The sequence below is a fragment of the Hyla sarda genome, chromosome 7, assembly GCF_029499605.1.
Source record: "Hyla sarda isolate aHylSar1 chromosome 7, aHylSar1.hap1, whole genome shotgun sequence".
Lineage (NCBI taxonomy): Eukaryota > Metazoa > Chordata > Amphibia > Anura > Hylidae > Hyla > Hyla sarda.
In genome coordinates this window covers 84,492,648-84,518,856 of record NC_079195.1, presented here as the reverse complement: position 1 = coordinate 84,518,856, position 26,209 = coordinate 84,492,648, and the positions used below count along the sequence as shown (strand labels likewise).

Below are 26,209 nucleotides of genomic sequence, written 5' to 3'. Positions count from 1 at the left end.
GGTAAGTATGGAATAGGAGAAAGAAGGAAGGAGACGGGGGGGGAAGGACAAAGAAAAATCAATCAACAACAACTAAATAAGGCACAAATCAAAAAGCAATGTAAACTTGCAAGGGTATACTACTCGCAGAGTGTCCGTCTGCAAAGTGGGTGTGCGTCACACACACCCTTCCTATGGGGGGTAAAATGTAAGCAAGAAGGGGGATATGGAATTTCACAGATAAAGGCAGCTAATATCGTGGTGAATGATGGGCTACCGTCCATGGCTGCGGAAACAATAGAAAAACTATGCTACAGGGGTGGGCATGTAACAGTGGAAATGAATGGCAACTACGGGCAAGCAAGGCAGGGAGCAAACTGAGAGGCTAGAGCCAATGGCGGTCATATCGCACAGTCCGGGGTGCTAGAAGGAAACGTCCTCATCAGCGGTCCGTGAAAGGGCCCTCCGAACGACGGCACGGTCTCCTTTGCCAATGTGGCAGTTGCCAATCTGGATGAGGCCGTCTAGAAGCCACCCTGGGCGGGGCCCCAGTCCCGAGTGATGCAGCAAACGGATTTTGTAGGAAGGCTGCCCAGTCCAGGAGGGTAAGAGGAGACAAGTCCAGAGTCTCTAGGAATCCCGGTAAATCCGCTGGAACTCTAAGCGCAGCTGTGGAGCCCCCTGTGTTGACATAGAGGGCAAACGGAAACCCCCATCTATAGGGGATATGGCGGTCCTGCAGCAGACTCAGCAGAGGTTTAAGCAAAGCACGTTGACGTAGAGTGCGCCTCGATTGGATCCGGGTAAAGATGAATAGTTGCACCATCAAAGTCTATGTTGCCCCGCTGTCTCACCTTGTGCATGATCTGCTCCTTCAAAGTGTAACGGTGTATACAACAGATAACGTCTCTAGGGCGTGCCGGGTCCTGGCTGGGAGCCCCCAGAGCCCGATGCACACGGTCTATCTCAATGGGCGTCTCAGGAGGGCGACCCAATAACATGTTAAAGATACCCGTGACTGTCGGGAGCAAATCTTGGGTGCACGTGGCCTCAGGTAGTCCACACAGACGAACGTTATTTCGCCGACTTCTGTTTTCTACGTCGTCTAAGTGATCCGCCAGAGCCTGGTGAGTCAGGGTATGAGTAGATAGAGAAGTCTGCATATCCTTAATGGTGTCCAATACAGTGGCCCGAAAGTCCTCCAGTACCCCCACCCTTTCTCTGAGATCCGTCACTTCTTGTTCGACCGGTTGCAGTTCCCTGCACCAGGTAGATTTCAGGTCTTGAGCTAGTGCAGACACATCCGCCTTAGTAGGAATCCGGGCAAGGAGGGCCTGTAACTCTGGATGGCCTCTAAGCAGGGCCACTGCCTGCGCTGGTGGGGGGCGAGAGGAGGAGAGGGGGTCCTCAGCAGCAGCCCTCTCAGAAGGAACCAGCAGTAGGGGGGGTGCAGGGTGCACCGCCTGCACCTCCATCAGACCAGCAGGAGGCACAGGTGAGGGTCCAAAGCTGTGGGGGTTGGGGCCACCCATGGTAGGGGCTTCCATCCTGGGGGTCCCTCTGGAGACTGACGCAGGAGGCACAGGAGCAGGAGAGTCCATTGTCCCCTCCACAGCCAGCTCCCTGTCTGAGAAGGATAGGTGCAGGTCAGGGGAGCTGGCAGGACTCCAGAAGATGGAGGGAACGCTCTGGGACAGAGAGGGAGCCCTGCTGCCTAAGGGAGACTGTTCAGCATCTTCCCGCAGTCCCTGTGACCGCAGCTTAGCGGGGGTTCCCATGGCACTAACCTCCAGAAGACAGGTCTCCCTGACCATGCTTGCCATCTGTGGAGCAGGAGGGGAGAGCGGCAAACGGTGGAAGCCTCCCGGCTGCTCTCCGCATGGTACTGCCGCCAGGAGCCCCTGCAGAGTGGAGACGGAAGCAGAAGGGGCTGCAGAATCACGTGGTCATCCCGTCTGCTGGTCGTCAGCGGGGGCCTCAGGTGGAAGCGGGTCCACCGAAGATCTCCCGGCCTTCGTCGGCAGATTCAGTAAAGCCGGTAGGTGGAACTTCTGTTCGCCGGTTCCCTGGCCCGGGTCGCGGCACTGCGAGGGTCTAGAAGGCGGGTCGTGTGCCCGCGCTGTTTCCTGGGACGCCGCCATCTTAGATTGGCCGGTCATCTTTGGCGGCTCCTCAGCAAGTCCCTGCAGCGGGCTGAAGAAGTTAGATATGGGCACCGAGGGTGGGTGAGAGGTTCCCCTGGACTTCCTCTGTCTGCCTGAGCTCCTGGTGCCCATAAATGCGGTGCTTTACCCCCCGAATTAGTGCCACAGACAAGGAGCCCAGTCGCCCTGCGTCCTTCTCCTTATATGTCAGGCCACTTCGCCCCCTATACTTTAACATTGCAGTAAACTTTGACCCTGTGAGTCAGAGTCAGCAGACCCATTACAGCCAATCAGCAGCAGTCCCTCCCTTCCAGACCCTCCTATCTCCTGCACGGATGCCATTTTACCTTCATTCGGCATGCTGCAGGCTTAGAAAGTGGAGGGACAGAGAAGCTGCTCCTGCTGTATAGGGAAAGCGATAGCTAGGTTGCTGCTAGGTGGTGTATTCAGGGTCCACTTTACTCCTAAAGCACTAGTCTAACATCTGCTTTAAGGACAGCGCCCAAAAAAAGCCCTTTTTAGGGCTCAAATATCAGTCCGTGTGTCTTGAAACAGCTGGAGGCACCCTGGTTGGGAGGGAACTGCTGGTTGAAAGGGGTACTCCAGTGTAAAACTTAAGTTCCTTCAAGCAACTAACTACAGTATTAAAAGGGCTATAAGTTCAGTCAGTGTGTCTTGCAACTGCTGGAGGCACCCTGGTTGGGGACCTCTGCTTAAAAGGGTAACTCCGCTGGCAACCTTTTTTGCTCATTGTCACACTAGTGCAAATCACATTTGGTGTGAAAGTTGTTCAAATAATACCTTTTTTGGCTGTGAAATAAAACCAGTGCTGCCTAAAGGGGGGCTCTAACTATGTGCTGCCTAATATGGGGGAATCTATGTGCTGCCTAAAGGGGGGATCTAACTATGTGATGCCTAAAGGGGGGCTCTATGTGCTGCCTAAAGGGAGCTAAAGCATGTTATTCTAAAGAATTTAGGAATAATAGGTGATTTATGCCCTTTATAGATTAAAACCAGGCTCTGCATCAACTATGTAATTTTCCATGGGAGTTTTGCCATGGATCCCACTCCGGCACTCCACAGTCCAGGTATTAGTCCCCTTGAAACAACTTTTAAATCGCTATTGTGGCCAGAAAGAGTCCCTGTGGGTTTTAAAATTCGCCTGCCCATTGAAGTCAATGGCGGTTCGCCCGGTTCGCGAACATTTGCGGAAGTTCGCGTTTGCCGTTCGCGAACCGAAAATTTTATGTTCACGACATCACTAATACACAACTGTATGAGGGCAAATTTTTTGCACAGTGATCTGTAGTTTTTATTGGTACTACATACATGTGACTTTTTATTTCCTTTTTTCTGGGATGTGATGTGACCAAACATAAGCAAATTTGGACTTTGGTATTTTTTTTTAGGTTTTTGTTGTATGGCATCATTAACATTATATTTTAATATTTTTAACATTAAAGGGGTATTCCAGGCAAAAACTTTTTTTTATATATATCAACTGGCTCAGGAAAGTTAAACAGATTTGTAAATTACTTCTATTAAAAAATCTTAATCCTTCCAATAGTTATTAGCTTCTGAAGTTTTCTGTCTAACTGCTCAATGATGATGTCACGTCCCGGGAGCTGTTCATGATCGGAGAATATCCCCATAGGAACTGCACTGCTCCCGGGACATGACATCATCATTGAGCAGTTAGACAGAAAACAACAACTCAACTTCAGAAGCTAATAACTATTGGAAGGATTGAGATTTTTTAATAGAAGGAATTTATAAATCTGTTTAACTTTCCGAAGCCAGTTGATATATAAAAAAAAGTTTTGGCCTGTCATACCCCTTTAATGCATGTGGCCATACTAAATATGATGATTTATTACATTTTTTTTTCTAAATTCTTTATTTGTAAAATAGGAAAAGGGGGAGATTTAAATGTTTATTGGGGAAAGGGCTTATTTACATTTCCTTTTTTAAACTTTTTTTTTTTTTTTACAAATTTAAAGTGTACTTGTCAGATCCCACATAAAAAATAATATGTTACCCAGTACCAAATCCTGACTACGTACATCTCATGTTAATCACCTATATTTATTATATAAAATACCTTTTTTCATTATCTCACAGTGTTAGAAATCCTCTCAGGGGAAGGGGGCAAGTCCCTCTCTTACGGTGGTGGGAGGTGATTGGTGTGTCTGCTCATGCAGCCTTGTCCATGAGTCATCTTTTGTCCATAACTCATGGACAAGCCTGATGCTACTGCAGGACTGGTCAGTGTTCCAGTAGATATGGGGACCATTAGTGGTGGAATTTTTTGGGAGCCGTTTTCTTTATTAAATATTCAACAATTTTTAAACAAGCATATTACATAAGGTCTGTAACCCCTTCATGACCAGGCCAATTTTGGCCTTAATGACCAAGGTCCATTTTTCAAATCTGACCTGTCCCACTTCATGTTGTTATAACTTTGGGACATTTTAACTTATCAAAGTGATTCTGAGATTGTTTTTTCATGACAAATTGTACAGTGGGGATCAAAAGTTTGGGCACCCCAGGTAAAAATTTGTATTAATGTGCATAAAGAAGCCAAGGAAAGATGGAAAATTCTCCAAAAGGCATCCAATTACAGATTAGACATTCATATAATATGTCAACAAAAGTTAGATTTTATTTCCATCATTTACACTTTCAAAATAACAGAAAACAAAAAAATGGCATCTGCAAAAGTTTGGGCACCCTGCAGAATTTATAGCATGCACTGCCCCCTTTGCAAAGCTGAGACCTGCCAGTGTCATGGATTGTTCTCAATCATCAACTGGGAAGACCAGGTGATGTCAATCTCAAAGGTTTTAAATGCCCAGACTCATCTGACCTTGCCCCAACAATCAGCACCCTGGGTTCTTCTAAGCAGTTGTCTAGAAATCTGAAAGTGAAAATAGTTGACGCTCACAAAGCTGGAGAAGGCTATAAGAACATAGCAAAACGTTTTCAGATGTCAATATCTAATGTAATTAAGAAATGGCAGTCATCAGGAACAGTGGAAGTTAAAGCAAGATCTGGAAGACCAAGAAAAATATCAGACAGAACAGCTCGCAGGATTGAGAGAAAAACTATTCAAAACCCACATTTGACTGCACAATCCCTCTAGAAAGATCTGGAAGACACTGGAGTTGTGGTATACTATTCCACTATAAAGAGATACTTGTACAAATATGGTCTTCATGGAAGAGTCATCAGAAGAAAACCAATTCTATGTCCTCACCACAAAAAATCAGCGTTTGAACTTTGCAAATGAATATTTAGACAAGCCTGATGCATTTTGGTAACAAGTTCTGTGGACCGATTGAAATTAAGTTAAAATTGAACTTTTTGGCCGGAATGAGCAAAGGTACGTTTGGAGAAGAAGGGGAACAGAATTTAATGAAAAGAAACTCTGTCCAACTGTTAAGCATGAGGGTGGATCAATCATGCTTTGGGGTTGTATTGCAGCCAGTGGCACAGGGAATATCTCACAAGTAGAAGGAAAAATTGATTCAATAAAATTTCAGCAAATTTTGGATGCTAACTTGATGCCATCTGTGAAAAAGCTGAAGTTAAAGAGAGGATGGCTTCCACAAATGGATAATGATCCTAAACACACCTTGAAATCCACGGGGGATTATATCAAGAGGCGTAAACTGAAGGTTTTGCCATGGCCTTCACAATCTCCTGACCTCGACATAATTGAAAATCTATGGATAGGCCTTAAAACAGCAGTGCGTGACAGCCCAGAAATCTCAAAGAACTGGAAGACTTTTGTAAGGAAGAATGGGCAAAGATACCTCAATCAAGAATTGAAAGACTCTTGGCTGGCTACAAAAAGCGTTTACAAGCTGTGATACTTTCCAAAGGGGGCAGTACAAAATATTAACTCTGCAGGGTGCCCAAACGTTTGCAGATGCCATTTTTTTGTTTTCTGTTATTTTGAAAGTGTAAATGATGGAAATAAAATCAAACTTTTGTTGACATATTATAAGAATGTCTAATCTGTAATTTGATGCCTTTTGGAGATTTTTCCATCTTTCCTTGGCTTCTTTATGCACATTAATAAAATTTTTTACCTGGGGTGCCCAAACTTTTGATCCCCATTGTACTTAATGTAAGTGGTAAATTTTGGGCAATAATCTCAGCATTTTTGAGTGAAAAACGCCAAAATTTCAGGAAACTCCAGGTTCTCTACTTTTAAGAAAAATAGTCATACAACATAAATCAGTTATTCACATTCACAATATGTCTACTTTTTGTTGGCATAATTTGTTAAAAGTAAAAATAAGTTTGGCAACAATTTTCAAAATTGTAGAGAAAATTTCAAAATCAGATCTTTTTAGGGACCAGTTCAGTTCTGAAGCGGATTTGAGGGGGCTGTATGAAAGAACCCCCTATAAATCACCCATTATAAAAACTTCACCCCTCAACATAATAAAAATGACATTTGGGAAGTTTATTAACCCTTTAGGTGTTTCACAGAAATTAGCGCAAAGTGGAAGTGGAATTCCAAATTTTTTATTTTTTTTTGCAAATATACCATTTTGCTCTATTTTTTTTCTCTATTATAAATATCCCATATGTGGCCCTTGTGTGCAACATGACTTACACACAGGCCTCAGAAATGCCGGAGCACTGTATCAATTTGGGGTCTTCCTTTAATGTAGGATATTTTGTAAACATCAAGATGCAGGGGACTTGGGTACCACTTTGAGGTATATGTGACACTCTGATCACTTTTTATTCCATATTTTATGAGGTGGTACAAAAAAAAAAAATCGTTTTTGCCATTGTTTTTTTTTTTTTTTTTCTGACATTTTTCATGCAGAATAAATTACATGTTATATTTGGTCTGCTGTTTGGTACCATTATGGTGATACCTAATTTATATAAGTTTTTTATGGTTTATCCCATTGACATTACAAAAATTTTTGGGGGGTTGAAAAAAAGTTTTTTTTACATTTGTCACCATATTCTGAGAGCTGTAACTTTTTTAATTTTTTTTTTTTTACCAATGGAGGAGGGATGTGGGTAGGCTTATTTTTTGCGGGATAAGTAGCGGTTTTTAATAGTACCATTTTGGAGTATGTCTGAGATTTTGATAAATTTTTATTACATTTTTTGTGAGGTGGGATTACCAAAAAGCTGTAATTTTGGCAAGATAATTCTTTTTTTTTTTACGATGTTCATCATGCAGTATCAATGACATGGTAATTTTATTCTGCAGGTCGGTATGATTATGGCGAAACCTCATTTACTGTATGTACTTTACTTGATGGTTTATTACTTTTACACTATAAAAACAAATTTTTGATAAAAAAAAAAATCTTGTTAGTGCATTTCTATTTTTTATAATGTGAGGAGTTGATGTTTTTAGTGGTACCATTTTTGGGTACATGGGACCTTTTGATCACTTTTTATTTTGGTTTTACAGAGGCGGCATTGATTTAAAGCCATGAATTTGGCAAGGTTTTAAATTCTTTTTTACAGCATTCATCCTGTGGGTTAAATAATGTCATAGCCTCATTGCTTGGGTTGTTACAGATGCGATGATACCAAATATGTGTATATAATTTTTGGGGGAGGGAAAGGGAGATTGTATATGTTTATTTATTATTTATATTTATTGTTTAGTTTTTATTTATTATTAATTTAGTGTGTATATAATTTTTTTTAACTTTATTTTACTTTTTTTTACTGTCCCACTAGGGGACTTGACACTTATAATACATTGCAGTACAGAACTGTACTGTAGTGTATTATGCCTGACAGTGTAACACTGACAGCTGTCAGTGTTTCACTGACACGCATAGCAGATCAGGCTTTGGCTCGGGCAGAGCCTGATCGGCTTCCATGGTTGCCATGGTTACCAATGAGACCCTGCGATCGCATTGCGGGGTCTCATTGGAGAACAGAGGGAGCTCCCTCCCTCTGTCCCCGGCGATCGGTGCTGCAGTAACATTGACCGCAGCACTGAAGGGGTTAACTGTCAGGATCAGAGCACAGTTCCACTCCTGATAGTTGCTGTGGGTGCCCGGCGATATGCGATCGATGGCCCCACCGCTGATCACTGCCCGAAAACCTGCGGCGCTGTTATCGCCAATGGATGTATATATATGTCCATTTGCAGGAGGGGGTTAAAGGGGTACTCCGCTGGAAAACATTATTTTTTTTTAAATCAATTGATGCCAGAAAGTTAAACAGATTTGTAAATTACTTCTATGTAAAAATCTTAATATTTCCAGTACTTATCAGCTGCTATATGCTCCACAGGAAGTTCTTTTCTTTTTGAATTTCCTTTCTGTCTGACCACAGTGCTCTCTGCTGACACCTCTGCCCATGTCAGGAACTGTCCAGAGTAGGAGCAAATCCCCATAGCAAGCATTTCCTGCTCTGGACAGTTCCTGACATGCACAGAGGTGTCAGCAGAGAGCACTGTGGTCAGACAGAAAAGAAATTCAAAAAGAAAAGAACTTCCTCTGCAGCATACAGCAGCTGATAAGTACTGGAAAGATTAAGATTTTTAAAGAGAATAAATTTACAAATCTGTTTGTCTTTCTGGCATCAGTTGATTTAAAAAATTTTTTTCCAGCGGAGTACCCCTTTAATTTTCATAAGTAACAACATACAAAAAGTTTTGGGATCTGACAGTGCCCATTTAAGTACCCCCAGGGGAATCTTTTCATTTCTAATACTGTTCAGAGCTATGCATATCGATAACACTGATCAGGGTAATTTTCAATCTTCAATGGTATGTTCGATGAGACTCAGGTCATACATGTATGTCCTGGTGCGCCAAATACCAGGCCGCCAGGGATATACAGGTATGTCCTGCACAAGGGGGAATTTGTTCAGATTGGTGTTTCACTCACAGGTCTTAACTTAAAATGAACAGGAAAAAGATTCAACAGTAAACAGTAGTGTTGAGCGGCATAGGCCATATTCGAATTCGCGATATTTCGCGAATATATGGACGAATATTCGTCATATATTCGCTAAATTTGCATATTCGTAATATTCACGTTTTATTTTTGCATATGTGAAAATTTGCATATGTGAACATTTGCATATACGGAAATTTGCATATAGAAATTAGCATATGCAAAGATTCGCATATGCAAAAATTCTCATATGGAAATTTTCACATATGCGAAAATGCGCACGCCAGTCTCACACAGTAGTATTAGAGCCTTCATTACACCACACAAGCTGGAAGCAGAAATGGATGATCACTGTGATGTGTACTGTGAAAAATAAATAAATAAATAAAAAAGAATATTCGTAATTACGAATATATAGTGCTATATTCTCGAATATTTGCAAATTCGCGAATATGCGATATTCACGAATAAAATTCGCATTGCGAATATTCGCGAGCAACACTAGTAAGCAGCATTAGCAGCCTAGAGATTAGCCACAAATATAGGAGAAAAATATGCTTGTTCACAAGTTGTGAAGATGTCCACAATAACTGAGAACATAGTGGCCCAGGTATATCAATCTGTGTGAAACCCAAACTGTCTAGTTTTTCCCATAGTGATTAATAATGGCTCATCTTTCATTTGACCAGAGCTTGTTAAAATATGAAAGCTTAGCTGTGATTGGTTGTTATGGGCAAAACCAGACAGTATTGCAAAGATATTGCTGTCACTTATTTTGTTGTGGAGGCCTAAAGAACGCCACTTACTCAAGAGTTCTCATCTAATAAAGGATAAATAAAGTAGAATTCCATTCCCAAGACTGACAAATCTCCCTGTCTGCTAAATGAGCCCAAATTCCCATAGACACACTCCAAATCTTTCCCAGAAGAGCGGAGGCTGTAAAAGCCACAAAAGGTCAGCCAACCCAATATTGACACTAATAGTTTGTAATGGAATGAAAAAAATTATTTATGATGGTCCATATAGTGTACACAGTGCCAACATATTCCACAGCACTTTACACCTTGCTTACCTGAAGCCCAATGTTTATTTCCAGAAGCCAGAGAGATGGAACTATGCTTAATAAATAGCAAAATATTGGAGGTGAGACCCTGTAGAAAAAAAATATGAAATGACTGTAATAAATAGGTTGCAGTAATTGTTGTCTTATTATTTTATACTAAATAGATACACATAAGAATAAAGTAAGAAAGGCATGTTTATAAAACACTGTGGTGAAAGGCAATCTGTGTCAAAGAGGCATTTCCAAACCCCTGAAGTTCTAAGGGCTTAAACACCTCCTCACTCTAATTCCCATCATTGTCCCTGTCAGGGCTTAGCTTTCAGTGCCAAGCCCTGTTTCAAAATCTTGTTCCTGTGCTTTGCATACAAACTGTGCTCAGGTACTAGATATAGAAACAGAGCTTGGTTTCCAGCTGACTGTCAATCAAGCAGGGACAAGTATAGGAGGTGAAGAGAGGAGATTAATGTAGATACCCCTTCCATTTTATGACACACCTGTTCATATGTAGTAGTCTATGGTAGTCTATAATAGAAATACACTTCAGGGCTTTTGTCTTAAAGGGTAACTCTCATTAAAACTAATTTTTGCTATTGCACTCCTTATGGTAAATAAAAAATATTTCTAATATACTTTGTTTTAAAAAAAAATGAAGTTTTCTATGTTTTACTTGTGCTTAAAAAAGTTCAAGAGCACATTTTCTCCCATCTTATACACAGACTTTGGACCGAAGCCAAAACACAGAAAGTGCAGCCTGGAGTGCTGAGGGGTGTGTATCCAGCCTCATCCAATCATAGCTCCTCTCACACTTAACCGCCATATGCTGTTGGTTGGACCCCCCTCAGCACTCCAGGCTGCACTTCCTGTGTTTGGGCTTCGGTCCAAAGTCTTTGTATGAGATAGGAGAAAATGTGCTCTTGAGCTTTTTAACCGCTAAGGACGCAGCCCATTTGGGCCTTAAGGACACAGACAATTTTATTTTTACTTCACAAAGGAGGTAGTGCGGCACTGCGTGAGTGTGCTGGATTAGGAATGGCAGGTGGGAGTTGGTGTAGCTGTAATGCCTCTGGTGGTGCTCAGATACTATAATAAGCAAAGTTCATGATATCCGTGAAGAGAAATGAAAATATCGGCACTCACCAGTGTGGCTGCAGGGTCTTCTTTATTGAGACATACTCACATGCGGGGTACAGAAGAGAGGGGAGTGGGGGGACAAGTGGTGGCGACCGAGCTCTAGTTTCGCACACTTGGTGTGCTTCGTCCGGCCATCGTCCGGCAATGACGGCCAAGATGGCCGGACGAAGAACACCAAGTGTGCGAAACTAGAGCTCGGTCGCCACCACTTGTCGCCCCACTCCCCTCTCTTCTGTACCCCGCATGTGAGTATGTCTCAATAAAGAAGACCCTGCAGCCACACTGGTGAGTGCCGATATTTTCATATCTCTTCACGGATATCAATTTTATTTTTACGTTTTCGATTATTCCTCCTCGCCTTCAAAAAATCATAACTTTTGTATCTTCATCCACAGACTAGTATGAGGGCTTGTTTTTTGTGGGACCAGTTGTCCGTTGTAATGCCATCACTCAATTTACCATAAAATGTATGGTGCAACACAAAAAATACTATTTGTGAGGGGAAATTAAAAAGAAAACGTTTTCACGCCATACAATTTACGGTAAAAATTACATGTGTTATTTATTCTTTGGGTCAATATGATTAAAATGATACCCATGATAACATACTTTTCTATTACTGTTGCGCTTAAAAAAAAATCACAAATTTTTTAACCAAATTAGCACGTTTAAAATCCCCCTATTTTGAAGACCCATAACTTTTTTATTTTTCCATATAAGTGGTGGTATGAGGGCTCATTTTTTGTGCCGTGATCTTTACTTTTTATTGATACCATATTTGCTTATATAATACTTTCAATAAATTTTTTATGAATTTTTTGGAGAATAAAATGTTATAAAATAGCAGCTATTTTGGACTTTTTTTTTTTTTTTTACGTTCACGCCATTCACCATATGGTATCATTAACATTTTATTTTAATAGTTCAGATATTTACGCACGCGGGGATACCAAATATGTATATAAAAAAAATTTACACTTTTTGGGGGTGAAATAGGGAAAATGGGACAATTTACGTTTTTATTGGGGGAGGGTTTTTTTCAAATTTTTTTACTTTATTTTTTTACTTTTATTTTTACACTGTAATAGTCCCCATAGGGGACTATTTATAGCAATCACTCGATTGCTAATCCTGTTCAGTGCTATGTATAGGATACAGCACTGATCAGGGTTATCGGTCATCTTCTGCTCTGGTCTGCGGGAAGGCAGATCAGAGCAGAAGACTCCCAGAAGACAGCGGAGGCAGGTGAGGGGACCTCCGTCTGCCGTGCTGGATGATCCAATCGCCGCGGCAGCGCTGCGGGCGATGCGTTCATCTATTTAAGTGACTGCAATGCTGAAGATGCCATGATCTGTATTGATCACGGCATCTGAGGGGTTAATGGCGGACATCCGCGGGATCGCGGATGTCCGCCATTACCAGCGGGTCCCTGGCTGCGATCAAGAGCCGGGACCTGCCGCGCATGATCCGGGCATCGCTCCGATGCCCGCGGTTATGCTTAGGACGTAAATGTACGTCCTGGTGCGTTAAGTACCACATCACCAGGACGTACATTTACGTCCTTCGTCGTTAAGGGGTTAAGTACAAATAAAACATAGAAAACTTCATTTTTTTTAAACAAAGTATATTAGAAATAATTTTTATTTACCATAAGGAGTGCAATAGCAAAAATTTTTTTAAAGGGGTACTCCGGCGCTAAGACATCTTATCCCCTATCCAAAGGATAGGGGATAAGATGCCTGATCGCGGGGGTCCCGCCACTGGGGACCCCCGTGATCTTCTATGCAGCACCCCGTTAGAATCAGCCCCCGGAGCGTGCTCGCTCTGGGTCTGATTACTGTCGATCATGGGGACGAAGCATAGTGACATCACGGCTCCGCCCCGTGTGATGTCACGCTCCGCCCACTGTGATGTCATGCTCCACCCCCTCAATGCAAGCCTAGGCTTGCATTGAGGGGGCGGAATGTGATGTCACACGGGGCGGAGCCGTGACGTCACTGTGCTCCGTCCCCGTGATCGCCAGTAATCAGACCCGGAGCGAGCACGCTCCGGGGGCTGATTCTAACGGGGTGCGGCGTGGATGATTACGGGGGTCCACAGCGGCGGGACCCCCGCGATCAGGCATCTTATCCCCTATCCTTTGGATAGGGGATAAGATGTCTTAGCGCCGGAGTACCCCTTTAATGAGAGTGCCATTTAAGCTCATTGCACCATGGCGTGTTTTGATACCTTTACACCAATAGTTATTTTGTTGTCTGAGATAGGCTTGATTTGTGTGATGTGCCTGGTTTTATTCAATTTTATTTAATTTCCCTAAAGTAGCAAACATTTTGCGCACTTCCCTTCTAGCGAGGAGTTGGCATTGGCTCAGCTAGAAAAATCTATTGATAAATCAGAAATTATACACTTTAGTGTTCTGACAGGGTGTGCTGCATTATTTGCCAGACATTGAAAGGGGTATTCCGGCCAAAGACATCTTATCTCCTATCCAAATATTAAATCAGAGCATACTATTAGCCCCAGTGTGACCAACATGATTTTGGAGTATCAGAGTGAACTGAAGTACCTGGAGAAAATCCCTTGAAATATATTGGTGTTTACAGTATGTACCCCTACAAATGTTGCCCTGATCAGATATAAACCCAAAATCAAGTTCAAGAGTATTATTTGGCTCTTATATAGTCTGGAATATTTTGCTTTAATTCTTATTTATCAGAATGTTACTCAAAATGCCAGGTTTCAAAAAGACTGTCCCATAGACAGATAAAATCAAGTAACCACATCCAATCATTGGACTCCATCCGTATTTAACCACAAATACAGTATCTAGCCCTGTTCCTGAATGGCAATGGAATTTACATACATATAAAATGTTCCTGTGTAATGTTTAATAATATCTGCTATCATATTAATTTCAAACATGACTTTGCAAATGTATCCAACTCATAATTACAGAATGTCAAACTTGGTGATTAAGTCTTTTGTGGCTAATGTAGCACAGGTCTGTATTGACTATTTTACACTAAATACAAAGTATTATAATAGAAAATCTATGAACCTGTGATTAAGAACATTGACTGTATTCCAATAAGTACAGAATGGAATACAAATTTGTTCAGTACAATAGAAAAATCATAATTTGACATTGCTGATGTTAAACTACTTTTCCCAGTTCTGAAAGAGGCAGCTGGGAAATCTTGGCAGGCTTCACTTACAAAACTGTTCCTTTTACTAATGAATGATTCTTTTGCATATTAGTCTTTATATGAAGCGGTACAGTAATGCCTTAACATAATCTCATAGAATTTAGAGAAATATTCTGGGTTGTGTTGACCGTCCTGTAGGTCTCTCTTACTGTCAACCTGAATTCTTGACCTTGGACCTTGACCATCTTACCTGATACTTACTATATATCTGCCTATCATTTGTGTACAGTGCTGATTCTCCTGTGCTTGACCTGGACTGCTGACTACATGTACTTCCCTGACCCTGATACCCTGATACCATGCACTGTTATCTATTCCACTGGGCCAGCCACAATCCACAACAGGAATGCTCTTGTGGGGTGACCTGGTACCCACTAGCAGCAGAGGTCCATCTTCCACATTTTTGAGTGAGATAAAGTGAGAAGACCTAGTTGATACTAGTTTGATTCCTCTCCCAAGCATGGCCCAAAGCTAAATTGGTCCAGCACAGTGGTTTACACCAGTTGCTTTTTACACATATGCTTGAATTCTAATCTCAACACATTAGCACTGGTGTCTGTGTAAAGAGTTTTATTGTGATCTTCAGATATCATTGTGAAGTGGCCAAGACTACATCCTATTAGATTCAGAGCCGAGAAGTGGCTCTCCAGCACCAAATAATTTCTCAAAAATCAATACAGTGCACTGATCAGTTAAATTGTTGACATACAAGTACAGCCTGAGTAAGACAGGTGGTATAAGCAGACCAACCATGGTAAGCACTGAGGCTTTCAGAAGGCCTCCAAGCTGCCATGATAATAATTTGACACCCTGGAATTGCATTGTAGGGTGTTGATCAGCGGTCTGGCAGGCACGGCACCTGTCAAGCAATGCCATGATTGCTATTGATGGGGGGGGGGGGTATTAAGTGAAAAGGGTCTTACTTGCTCCATACTTCTCAAGCTCGCATCCACTGTGTATGGACAGTGGAATTTCCATACATTTTTGCGTGTACATTTTTCCTATTGCTATTGCTTAACGTTAACAGAGGGTTTACTATTATGGGCAATGAATAATTGTCCCAAGCATGCAGCTGTAATTCATGCAGAAATTTGGTAGACTGTGTTCAATTACCCCTCAGCGTCACCACAGAGGAAATTACACATTACACAGTGCCCATTCAAATCAATAAACTGCCTGTGCTATACAGGACAGGTCCTCCAAAGTTTACAACTACTCTTTATTTTGGTCAAGATATAAGAATTCAGAACCAGAGGACTCTCAGAATTACCTAATAGAGTATGTGAAATCCCTTGAAGTGCACATTAAACAAGACAGTGAGTGTGGATTCCCAATGGATTTTGACAGCTCATTACAGGTGCCAATGTAAATATAGCATCTATTAGGGTACATTCACATGGCATGTAATAACATAGCACATAGCTCTACAAATGCATCCAGTGTTTGCTGTGGTGTTAGCTTTATCCTGGTTTTGATCCACATCATAGTAAAAAGAAGATATAAAATGTGTATATTACTACAGCTCACTGTTACACCATTACCAGCACTTTAACAGAAGCTTCCAGTTCCTACAGAAACCATGTGCAGAGCTGAAATGTGATATTGGTCATTAAAATGCAGCTCCCTGTGTCTTATACATTGTATGCGTCACTGTGTAAGACATCCAACTTTAAGCTAGCTGCTTGTCCTTGAATATCTAAACTTTCAGCTATAACTACAGCTCTGTATAAATCAATTAGGAGTATTTATCTGTACCAACTGAGATTATCATCCACATATCTTCTTCTCTGTGGTGCATGGGAAAGAACTACATCTATACTGTTGTCACATAAATTACCTGTAATTTAAAGATTAACATAACACAATGGTCAATATGTTTTTTCCTCAATTATTAAAAAAGAAAAGACAAAGATACATTTATCAAGGGCATATAAACTCAGTAAAGTAATTTTCTCCCCAGTGCCTACTATATAAGCTAAGGACAGACTTATTGGCATCTATCTGTGCAGGCTGCAGGGAGGCTTAAGATATTTTCTATTTCTGTTTCCTAATAATTTAACACTTTCCAGGCTCACCTATAAGTAGCCACTGCCTTGAAAATTATGTATTTTATCCCAGATGATATCTGTCCTAGTAAACCCTGCCCTAGATAGCAAGAACCATTATACACATCTAGTGATATTTAGGAAACAGAAATATTAAATGATGCCATGTCCCCAGGGGTAAATTTATAGTTTGATTAATAGTGGATCTATGGAGGACAATACATACTATTTTTATTTTATTACTTGTGAAATGCAGATGTAATTGTTTATTTTTTGGTTACAGGTTGGTGGTAGGCACTATGTGACTGGTCAACATAGCATCTGTGAAGACCATGTTGCTGGTGTTTGGAGCACAGGAATCAGTTCAGGGAACCCTGTGGTAAAATTAATGTAAGTGTTCCTGATATGGGAGGAAGGAGACTTATGATAGCCGAGAGCCACAGGGGCCGAGCCCTCAGCAGTCATCTCATTTATGTGGCTGTTTCTTTTTTGTTTTCTTTTTAACAGTGTGTTTTACACTTTTAAAGCCTAAACCATACAGGCAATCACAGACAAGAACATATATGAATATTGCGTTGTCCAAATGCTGGATGAAGGCACAGAGGTAATTATATAAACAGGGATCACCGACAAAACAGGATCTCTGGTCTTAGCATATACAGGCTAAAACTTAACTTTTAATAGTAAACTAATGTTAATGAAATGAGCAAGTGCTCATACATATCACATATGAAAAAAATTAAAAAGCACCTATCACAAGTTAACAATACCACAACCTCCAGCTGTGGGCATTTCACGAGGGCACAAGGGCATAAAATCAGTTGAGATGGCTAAACCTATAGCATAGATGGTGAAATATAGTACAGGGGGACACAAGAGAGGTGCAGTATTGATAAAAATAGTAAAGTCCCATTAATAAGATACTGTATAAATATGCAAAGAAACTCTAATGAAAGGGGTATGGTGCTCTCTAACTCTAGCTCACCCTCAAGAACAGTCCTTGCCTTTTGAGGGACCCACCTCCTTAACAGGGTGGCCTCAACCACTGTGCCGTTCCCTTACCTGCTAATAAAGTGAGGGAGAAAACAACCAACCAAATATAAGACAGGACAGAAACAATATCAGCCATATATATACACCAAGCACTGAAGCCCTTGTGGCACTGCACACAGCTGAATAAAAAAAAAAGTGACATTAAAAGAATATATACAAAATGTGGTCAGATGCCCAGATGAAATATAATTATAGTTGTCATACAATGTTATTGTTCCTATAACATATAAACTGTTCCAACGCTTTTCCCCGTTCTGGTACTGTACGGATTCATCAGGGGACAAACTACAACATGATATGGATAAACCATTCAAGGATAGCCAATAGAGACAATAGAAATGTCACTCAAATGGACAACAATGTATCACAACACCGAAAAAATTGACAGAGTGGTAACTTACCATTGCCCTCATGGACTACCAGTACGCTGGAATAAGCAGACATATTGATATTGTTGGTGTATGGTTAACACTCAGCAGCAACCACCTATTTAGACTAACATTCCCCCAATAGCTTTACAGCCATTAATAATGATAGAAAGAGAGAAAATAAACCACCAGGTGTGTAATGTGTGTGTGACTGCTGACATTCTTGCTAAATCTCAAAACAATTGGGATTATAAAATGAAGGTAAAAAGCAGAAGGAACCCCTCTTGAGATCATCAAGGATCCCGGAGGTCAGAGCTGTAGTAGTCATAATGGAATAGCATATTGCTGCAATATTAAAGGAACCTGTAATCATTTTTATGCTGCCAGAACAACTAGCAATAAAGCAGGTCCTCAGCGGTGTCTCGTCATCCCACCAACCTTGATTGATAGATCTCTCCCTGTTTGGGTTTGGAGAGAGAGATTTATCAGTCAAGGCCAGCAGCGAGACAGACAGAAGCCACCAATGGCTGCCCAGATGACTCCTGGTTCAAGAGGAATAAAAGTAAAAACAGGTTCCCTTTTAATATATCAGACAAGATTTTAGAGGGAATTGAGGGTTTTGGAAAATGTAGACCTAACTACATCCTTGTACATACAAGATAGAAAATCAAGCTTGAAAAAGATCCTGGAGAGGATCGAAACGTCGCTGCTGTTTTGCACATTGTTTTGATGGAATAAATTTTACCTTTTTTCACGTTATTGGAGTGCTGCCCTGATCTTCCTTTATATATATATATATATATATATATATATATATATATATATATATATATATTAATACAGTACAATACTGTAAAGCAAAAGAATAAAAATAAAATAATAATAAAAGTATCAGTGATGTTTTTGCTTCAGTTTCATTACATACATTCATTTATTTATTTAACATAAATTTGTATTTTAACCCCTTAAGGACGCAGGACGTAAATGTGTAGGTCCGGGTGCGGTGGTACTTAACGCAGCGAAGCGATGCCCGTGTCATGTGCGGCTGATCCCGGCTGCTGATCTCGCGGGCGTCCGCCATTAACCCCTCAGGTGCCGGGATCAATACAGATCCCGGCACCTGCGGCAGTGCGCGATTTGAATGAATGATCGGATTGCCCGCAGCGCTGCTGCGGGGATCCGCTCATTCAGAATGCCGCACGGAGGTCCCCTCACCTTCCTCCTTCCGGCTCCCGGGGTTTCCTGCTCTGGTCTGAGATCGAGCAGCCCAGAGCAGAAGATCGCCGATAACACTGATCTGTTCTATGTTCTATACATAGAACAGATCAGTATTAGCAATCATGGTATTGCTATGAATAGTCCCCTATGGGGACTATTCAAGTGTAAAAAAAAATGTAAAAGTAAAAAAAAAGGGGGAAAATCCCCTCCCCCAATAAAAAAGTAAAACGTCCGTTTTTTCCTATTTTACCCCCAAAAAGCGTACAAAATAAATTTTATAGACATATTTGGTATTGCCGCGTGCGTAAATGTCCAAACTATTAAAATAAAATGTTAATGATCCCGTATGGTGAACGGCGTGAACGGAAAAAAAAAAAGAAGTCCAAAATTGCTACTTTTTTTATACATTTTATTTAAAATAAATTGTAAAAAATGTATTAAAAGTTTTTTATATGCAAATGTGGTATCAAAAAAAGTACAGATCATGGCGCAAAAAATGAGCCCTCACACCGCCGCTTATACAGAAAAATTAAAAAGTTAGAGGTCATCAAAATAAAGGGATTATAAACGTACTAATTTGGATAAAAAGTTTGTGATTTTTTTTAAGCACAACAATAATAGAAAAGTATGTAATAATGGGTATCATTTTAATCATATTGACCCTCAGAATAAAGAACGCACGTCATTTTTACCATAAATTGTACGGAGTGAAAACAAAACCTTTCAAAATTAGCAAAATTGCGTTTTTCTTTTTAATTTCCCCACAAAAATAGTGTTTTTTGGTTGCGCCATACATTTTATGATATAATGAGTTATGTCATTACAAAGTACAACTGGTAGTGCAAAAAACAAGCCCTCATACTAGTCTGTGGATGAAAATATAAAAGAGTTATGATTTTTAGAAGGCGAGGAGGAAAAAATGAAAACGTAAAAATATAATTGTCTGAGTCCTTAAGGCCAAAATGGGCTGAGTCCTTAAGGGGTTAATCCTTAGACTAAAAAATGTGGGTGCATCACTTCTATAGATAGCCAGAAGGATTAAATTGGGTTTACCTTGCCATATTATATATATATATATATATATATATATATATATATATATATATATGTGTGTGTTTGTGTGTGTGTGTGTGTAGATATTTTTATATTGACAGAGTTGTATGTGGTCCGACTTTTTAGTGACAAATAATGTACTTTTTATATTTGGCGCCCTCTTACTACACCATTTTGCTACACATTTAATTTATCTTTATAATTTATTATTTTAACTTTAACTTACACTTATATAAAATTTGTATGTTATTTACTGTGTTGGGATGTTTATTTAATAAAATGTCTTAAAACGTGTGTATTGTTATTGTTTTTTCTCCATTACTTTTTACAAACTTTACTGAAAAGAAAAATAAATTACTGGTCTAATTACTAAGAAATAATATACTGGCCTTAGGAGATTTATTGAATATACTAGTATGTTATGACTGTTAAGAAGAATAATATAGATGTTAATTAAATATAAAAAATCCTCCTTAATAGTGCTGTGTTTTGCCTCTCGTGCAGTAGTTCTGAGAGAACTAAAGAGATCTGGTATAAGAAGTATCTAATGAAATAATTAAATAACAATTTACAGTCTGAGAGTTTTATGGCTGGGTTCACACCGCAAGCCCCAGCTGCAGAGGCATAGCTTGTAGCTTTTGGGCCCCGATGAAAAATCTGCAACAGGGCCCCATATTCCAATTATAATACTGGTCTCTTATGGGGCAGATGTGCTTTGGGGCACCCAGTAGGCACCAGGGCCATGGTGCGAAGCTACCTCTTCTACCTCTATAGCTACATCCCTGCTCAGCTGGACAACTTCAGACTAGGATTTGTGGCCATAATACAGATACAACAATTCATCCATATAACACTAGTGTAGATCCAGACTGTAGGAGGCTGTAGGAGAATCTACACAGGAAGAAGGAAAACATCAATGTCTTACATTGCCCACAGTAAGAGGAAAAAGTAGCAGTGGGCACTCCCATTCCAGGTAGCACCTGCATTTTCCTGACCTTGCCTGGCACTGCCACTAACCCCAATAAGACCTGCGAACAGTTCTTAGCCTACTTTTTCATGTTTTGCAACTAGAAACACTACACTGAGAGTCTATTCATATTACAGAATTTCCACTTGCGGAATTCTGCCTCAATTTAAAGCTCATAGACTTACAGGTATATGGGATTCCGCACTCCCATATACACTTCTGAATTTACGCTTCTGCAAGTGTAAAGAAGTGTAAATGGGAGTGCAGGATACCATAGAAGTCTATGGGCTTTAATTTGAGGCGGAATTCCGCAAGAGGAAATTCTGCCGTGTGAATAGATCCCAACAAGTAAGTAAAAAATACTTGGTCCATTGTCGAAAATGGTTAATGAGCAGCTGGATAGCAGGAAAACTACATATCTAAACAGTGTTTCCAGTGCCAGATATCTGTTAGTTTTCAAGCAAACACCAAGAAATAAATGGTTATTATAGGCACCAACAGTTGGTGGTAAAATATGTTAGCATTTAAAGCTATATAGATTATCAATATAATTCTATTCTGGCAAATACATGCTTTTACTAATGTTGCTGGACTCACCCTCTCTTACTGGAAGGTCTGTAGGCCAATGATATCAGCTCCATCTTGTGGTTCCCTGTTGCTCCTCCTACTGCCCTGATTCCAATAATGACTGGGGGTTTGCCTTGCAGGATCTTCTGCCTATAAGCCCTAGATCAGCATCAGAGCACTCAGTGTATTCTTTTGCCAGAGCTGCCAGTTCTGGATCAGCAGATAGTTCCAGATACTGCTGTCTGCAAACAGCGAATGTAACAATGATTTCGCTTGGTCAGTCAAGGGCACACTTTTGTGATGCCCCAGGGAGCATTATGACTGCGACCAGACATTCACCCCATGAGACCGGCATGAAAAACTGAACTCAGCTCTTGACACAGTTGGCAAGGTTCCCAGGTCAACAATATCCAACTAAAAGCAAAAGAAAAAGACAGGAGCACAATCCTAGTGCTTTATACCCAATGGTGTAAATGCAAAATAAGGTGAAATACAGTTATGCTCACCAATTAAGATTATGCTCAGAGCAGAACATCGGATATGGCATGTGTTATATAATGAGTGGATCAGCAGCCCTGGGGTACCCGATTTCCTTTGGATTTCGGCAAGTAAACAGCAGTGTAGGATAAGAAAAATATTCCTCCAGACTTGGCGCTTCTCCCAATAAAAATGTTACATTTATTGTATTAAAAGATCCATACATACAGTGGTGTACACACCAAAGTATGTATGGATTTTTAATACAATAAATGTATGGATGTATGGATCTTTAATACAATAAAAGTTTATATTGGGAGAAGCGCCAAGTCTGGAGGAATATTTTTCTTATCCTACACTGCTAGGTCAACAATATGTGGAAAAATCTATACGGTTCAGACACAATGGAAAAGGAATTACAGGATATTAGGTCAAGGTTCATGGGAGCTGAGGAGAGCAAGTCTGCTCAGGGAGCCATCAAATTACAACCCGCTCCCCAATGTGGTTCAATCTTTAAATAAATATGTAATATCCTGTATTTCAGTTTGATTCTTACAACTAAATCACAGATTGACTTTTCTGAGTTTTTTTTTTTTAATTATTCTAAGTGACTGTACAACATGTATTGCTTTAATTTCCCCAGTCAAGTGTCTCCCTGGATGTGATTAGTAGTAATATTATACAATATTATATGTGAATCGGACAATTTGCTTTGTTGGCTATGTGCCTATGTACTCTGCAGTAATATACTGTGTAGAAAATCTGCTTCCCACTGATAAACCAACATGTCCAGTGGCATGCTGTACGTGAAGTATTTTTGTACTATAAGCCAGTCTTATTTGACATCAAGAAGAACATTTATGACGTTTTACTTTAGTATGAAATTATAGTAGCCTCCTGGGATGAGGACACCGGGAAGGAATGGATGGTTTCCTCAATGGCAGGCAGTACAGCAGGAGTGGGAATGGGGAGGGAGGGCAGAGGGCGAGGCCTGGCACGGGGCAGTGTGACACCAGGACGAGGGCCAAGAGGAGGCACCGAGGCTTGCCTGAGTGGACTGGGAGGGGGGGAGAGGCATTTTCTGTGGCAGGCAGAGTCCCTAACGACCTTAGGGGGACCGGATACAGGAGGAACCACAGGGTCACGGCAGGGAGTACTGGGAACCGGTTTAAGGCAGTCCTTGGAACAAGAGGGACCCCAACTCTTGATCTCCCCAGTGGACCAGTCCAGGGTTGGGGAATGGTGTAGAAGCCAGGGTAGTCCAAGGAGAATTTCGGAAGTGCAATTGGGAAGGACCAAAAATTCAATTTTCTCGTGATGAGGTCCGATGCACATTAGGAGGGGCTCCGTGCGGTAACGCACGGTGCAATCCAACCTGGCTCCGTTGACCGCGGAAATGTGGAGTGGCTTGACAAGACGGGTCACCGGAATGCGGAATTTATTCACCAAGGACTCCCGAATAAAATTCCCAGAGGCACCAGAGTCCAGGCAGGCCACGGCTGAGAGGGAAGAGCTGGCTGAAGTAGAAATCCGTACAGGCACCGTGAGACGTGGAGAAACCGACTTAGCATCAAGAGAGGCCACACCCACGAGAGCTGGGTGCGAGCGTGCGTTTCCCAGACGTGGAGGACGGATAGGGCAATCCACCAAAAAATGTTCGGTACTGGCACAGTACAGACAAAGATTCTCTTCCTTACGGCGATTCCTCTCTTCCAGGGTCAGGCGAGACCGATCCACTTGCATGGCTTCCTCGGCGGGAGGCCTAGGCGCAGATTGCAGTGGAGACTGTGGGAGAGGTGTCCAGAGATCTAAGTCTTTTTCCTGGCGGAGCTCTTGATGTCTCTCAGAAAAACGCATGTCAATGCGAGTGGCTAGATGAATGAGTTCATGCAGGTTAGCAGGAGTTTCTCGTGCGGCCAGAACATCTTTAATGTTGCTGGATAGGCCTTTTTTAAAGGTCGCGCAGAGGGCCTCATTATTCCAGGATAGTTCAGAAGCAAGGGTACGGAATTGTATGGCGTACTCGCCAACGGAAGAATTACCCTGGACCAGGTTCAGCAGGGCAGTCTCAGCAGAAGAGGCTCAGGCAGGTTCCTCAAAGACACTTCGAATTTCCGAGAAGAAGGAGTGTACAGAGGCAGTGACGGGGTCATTGCGGTCCCAGAGCGGTGTGGCCCATGACAGGGCTTTTCCAGACAGAAGGCTGACTACGAAAGCCACCTTAGACCTTTCAGTAGGAAACTGGTCCGACATCATCTCCATGTGCAGGGAACATTGCGAAAGAAAGCCACGGCAAAACTTAGAGTCCCCATTAAATTTGTCCGGCAAGGACAGGCGGAGGCTAGGAGTGGCCACTCGCTGCGGAAGGGGTGCAGGAGCTGGCGGAGGAGATGATTGCTGCTGAAGTTGCGACTGAAGTTGGTGCACAATGGTGGACATTTCCGACAGCTGGTGGGTTAGATGGGCGATCTGTCGGGATTGCTGGGCGACCACCGTGGTGATATCAGAGATATAAGGCAGAGGGACCTCAGCGGGATCCATGGCCGGATCTACTGTCACGATGCCGGCTGGCAGGTAGTGGATCCTCTGTGCCAGAGAGGGATTGGCGAGGACCGCGCTAGTGGACCGGTTCTAAGTCACTACTGGTTTTCACCAGAGCCCGCCGCAAAGCGGGATGGTCTTGCTGCGGCGGTAGTGACCAGGTCGTATCCACTAGCAACGGCTCACCTCTCTGGCTGCTGATGATAGGCGAGGTACAAGGGAGTAGACAGAAGCAAGGTCGGACGTAGCAGAAGGTCGGGGGCAGGCGGCAAGGTTCGTAGTCAGGGTGGATAGCAGAAGTTCTGGTACACAGGCTTTAGACACACAAAACGCTTTCACTAGGCACAAGGGCAACAAGATCCGGCAAGGGAGTGCATGGGAGGAGGTCAGATATAGTCAGGGACCAGGTGGAAGCCAATAAAGCTAATTGGGCCAGGCACCAATCATTGGTGCACTGGCCCTTTAAGTCTCAGGGAGCTGGCGCGCGCGCGCCCTAGAGAGCGGAGCCGCGCGCGCCAGCACATGACAGCAGGGGACGGGAACGGGTAAGTGACCTGGGATGCGATTCGCGAGCGGGCGCGTCCCGCTGTGCGAATCGCATCCCCAACGGCCGTGACAGTGCAGCGCTCCCGGTCAGCGGGACTGACCGGGGAGCTGCAGGGAGAAAGACGCCGTGAGCGCTCCGGGGAGGAGCGGGGACCCGGAGCGCTAGGCGTAACAATACAGAACAGTATAAAAGCAACAAAATCATATCTATCAGGTCAAGACAACACCACTGAATATGTGCATGTTAGCTATAAATACAGTATCAGTGAATAATTTAGAGGAACCTGCCTCTTTAAAAAAAAAAAAAACTTTTGATCAGAAATTTTGATCAGGGGGCATCTGGGTGCTGAGACCCTCACCGATTGCTAAAATGGTCAGCCGGAACTGCTAATCTGTGTGGTTTGCCACATTTCTATTTCCTACTGCTTGGTTCTTTTCTAAAAGAGCGGTGTATGAAAATTCAGAAAGAGTCAATTTAGAAAATTTCTCTGAATATTTGTTTCCAGAAATGGCAATGCATTTCTGAGCAGATCTCCCAAAAGATCCACCCAGAAAGACATTGCTGTCTATGGGGGCAACAATGCAGTCCGCTTGGTCCTAGTGCTGCCCGCAGGATCTCTTGCGGAAATTCCGCACAGAAATTCTTCAGTGTGATCCTAGCCTAACTTTCATTTAAAAAGTTTTGATATGTTGCCAGACAAGTTTTTATCAGGCAAAGGATCTGATTGCACATATGCGTGATTACCACAATAGTGACATCACGGCCATGAAATTCTTTGGCATTGAAAGAGTCTATCCTGCAGCTGGAGCTGACATCAAGAGGCTGGTCCTTCAAAAAGAAGGACATTGGATTTTAAGGACCGATGCCCAAGGTAGCCTTGGCCTAAATGACAGGCTAGATATGAGCATGTTCATTTAATATTTTGTATTTTTTTTAGCATGTCTGTGTACC

General features: G+C 41.9%; 1 protein-coding gene across 2 annotated transcripts in view; it reads right to left on the bottom strand.

Annotated features, from left to right (window-relative positions):
• The window catches only part of TMEM26 (transmembrane protein 26), a 122,499-nt gene that overhangs the window by 40,516 nt on the left and 55,774 nt on the right, over positions 1-26,209 (bottom strand). For both annotated transcript variants that reach the window (XM_056529872.1, XM_056529871.1), the window contains exon 3: positions 10,095-10,173. In XM_056529872.1, coding sequence (XP_056385847.1) covers positions 10,095-10,173 — 79 coding nt within the window. The remainder of the gene's footprint in view (positions 1-10,094; positions 10,174-26,209) is intronic.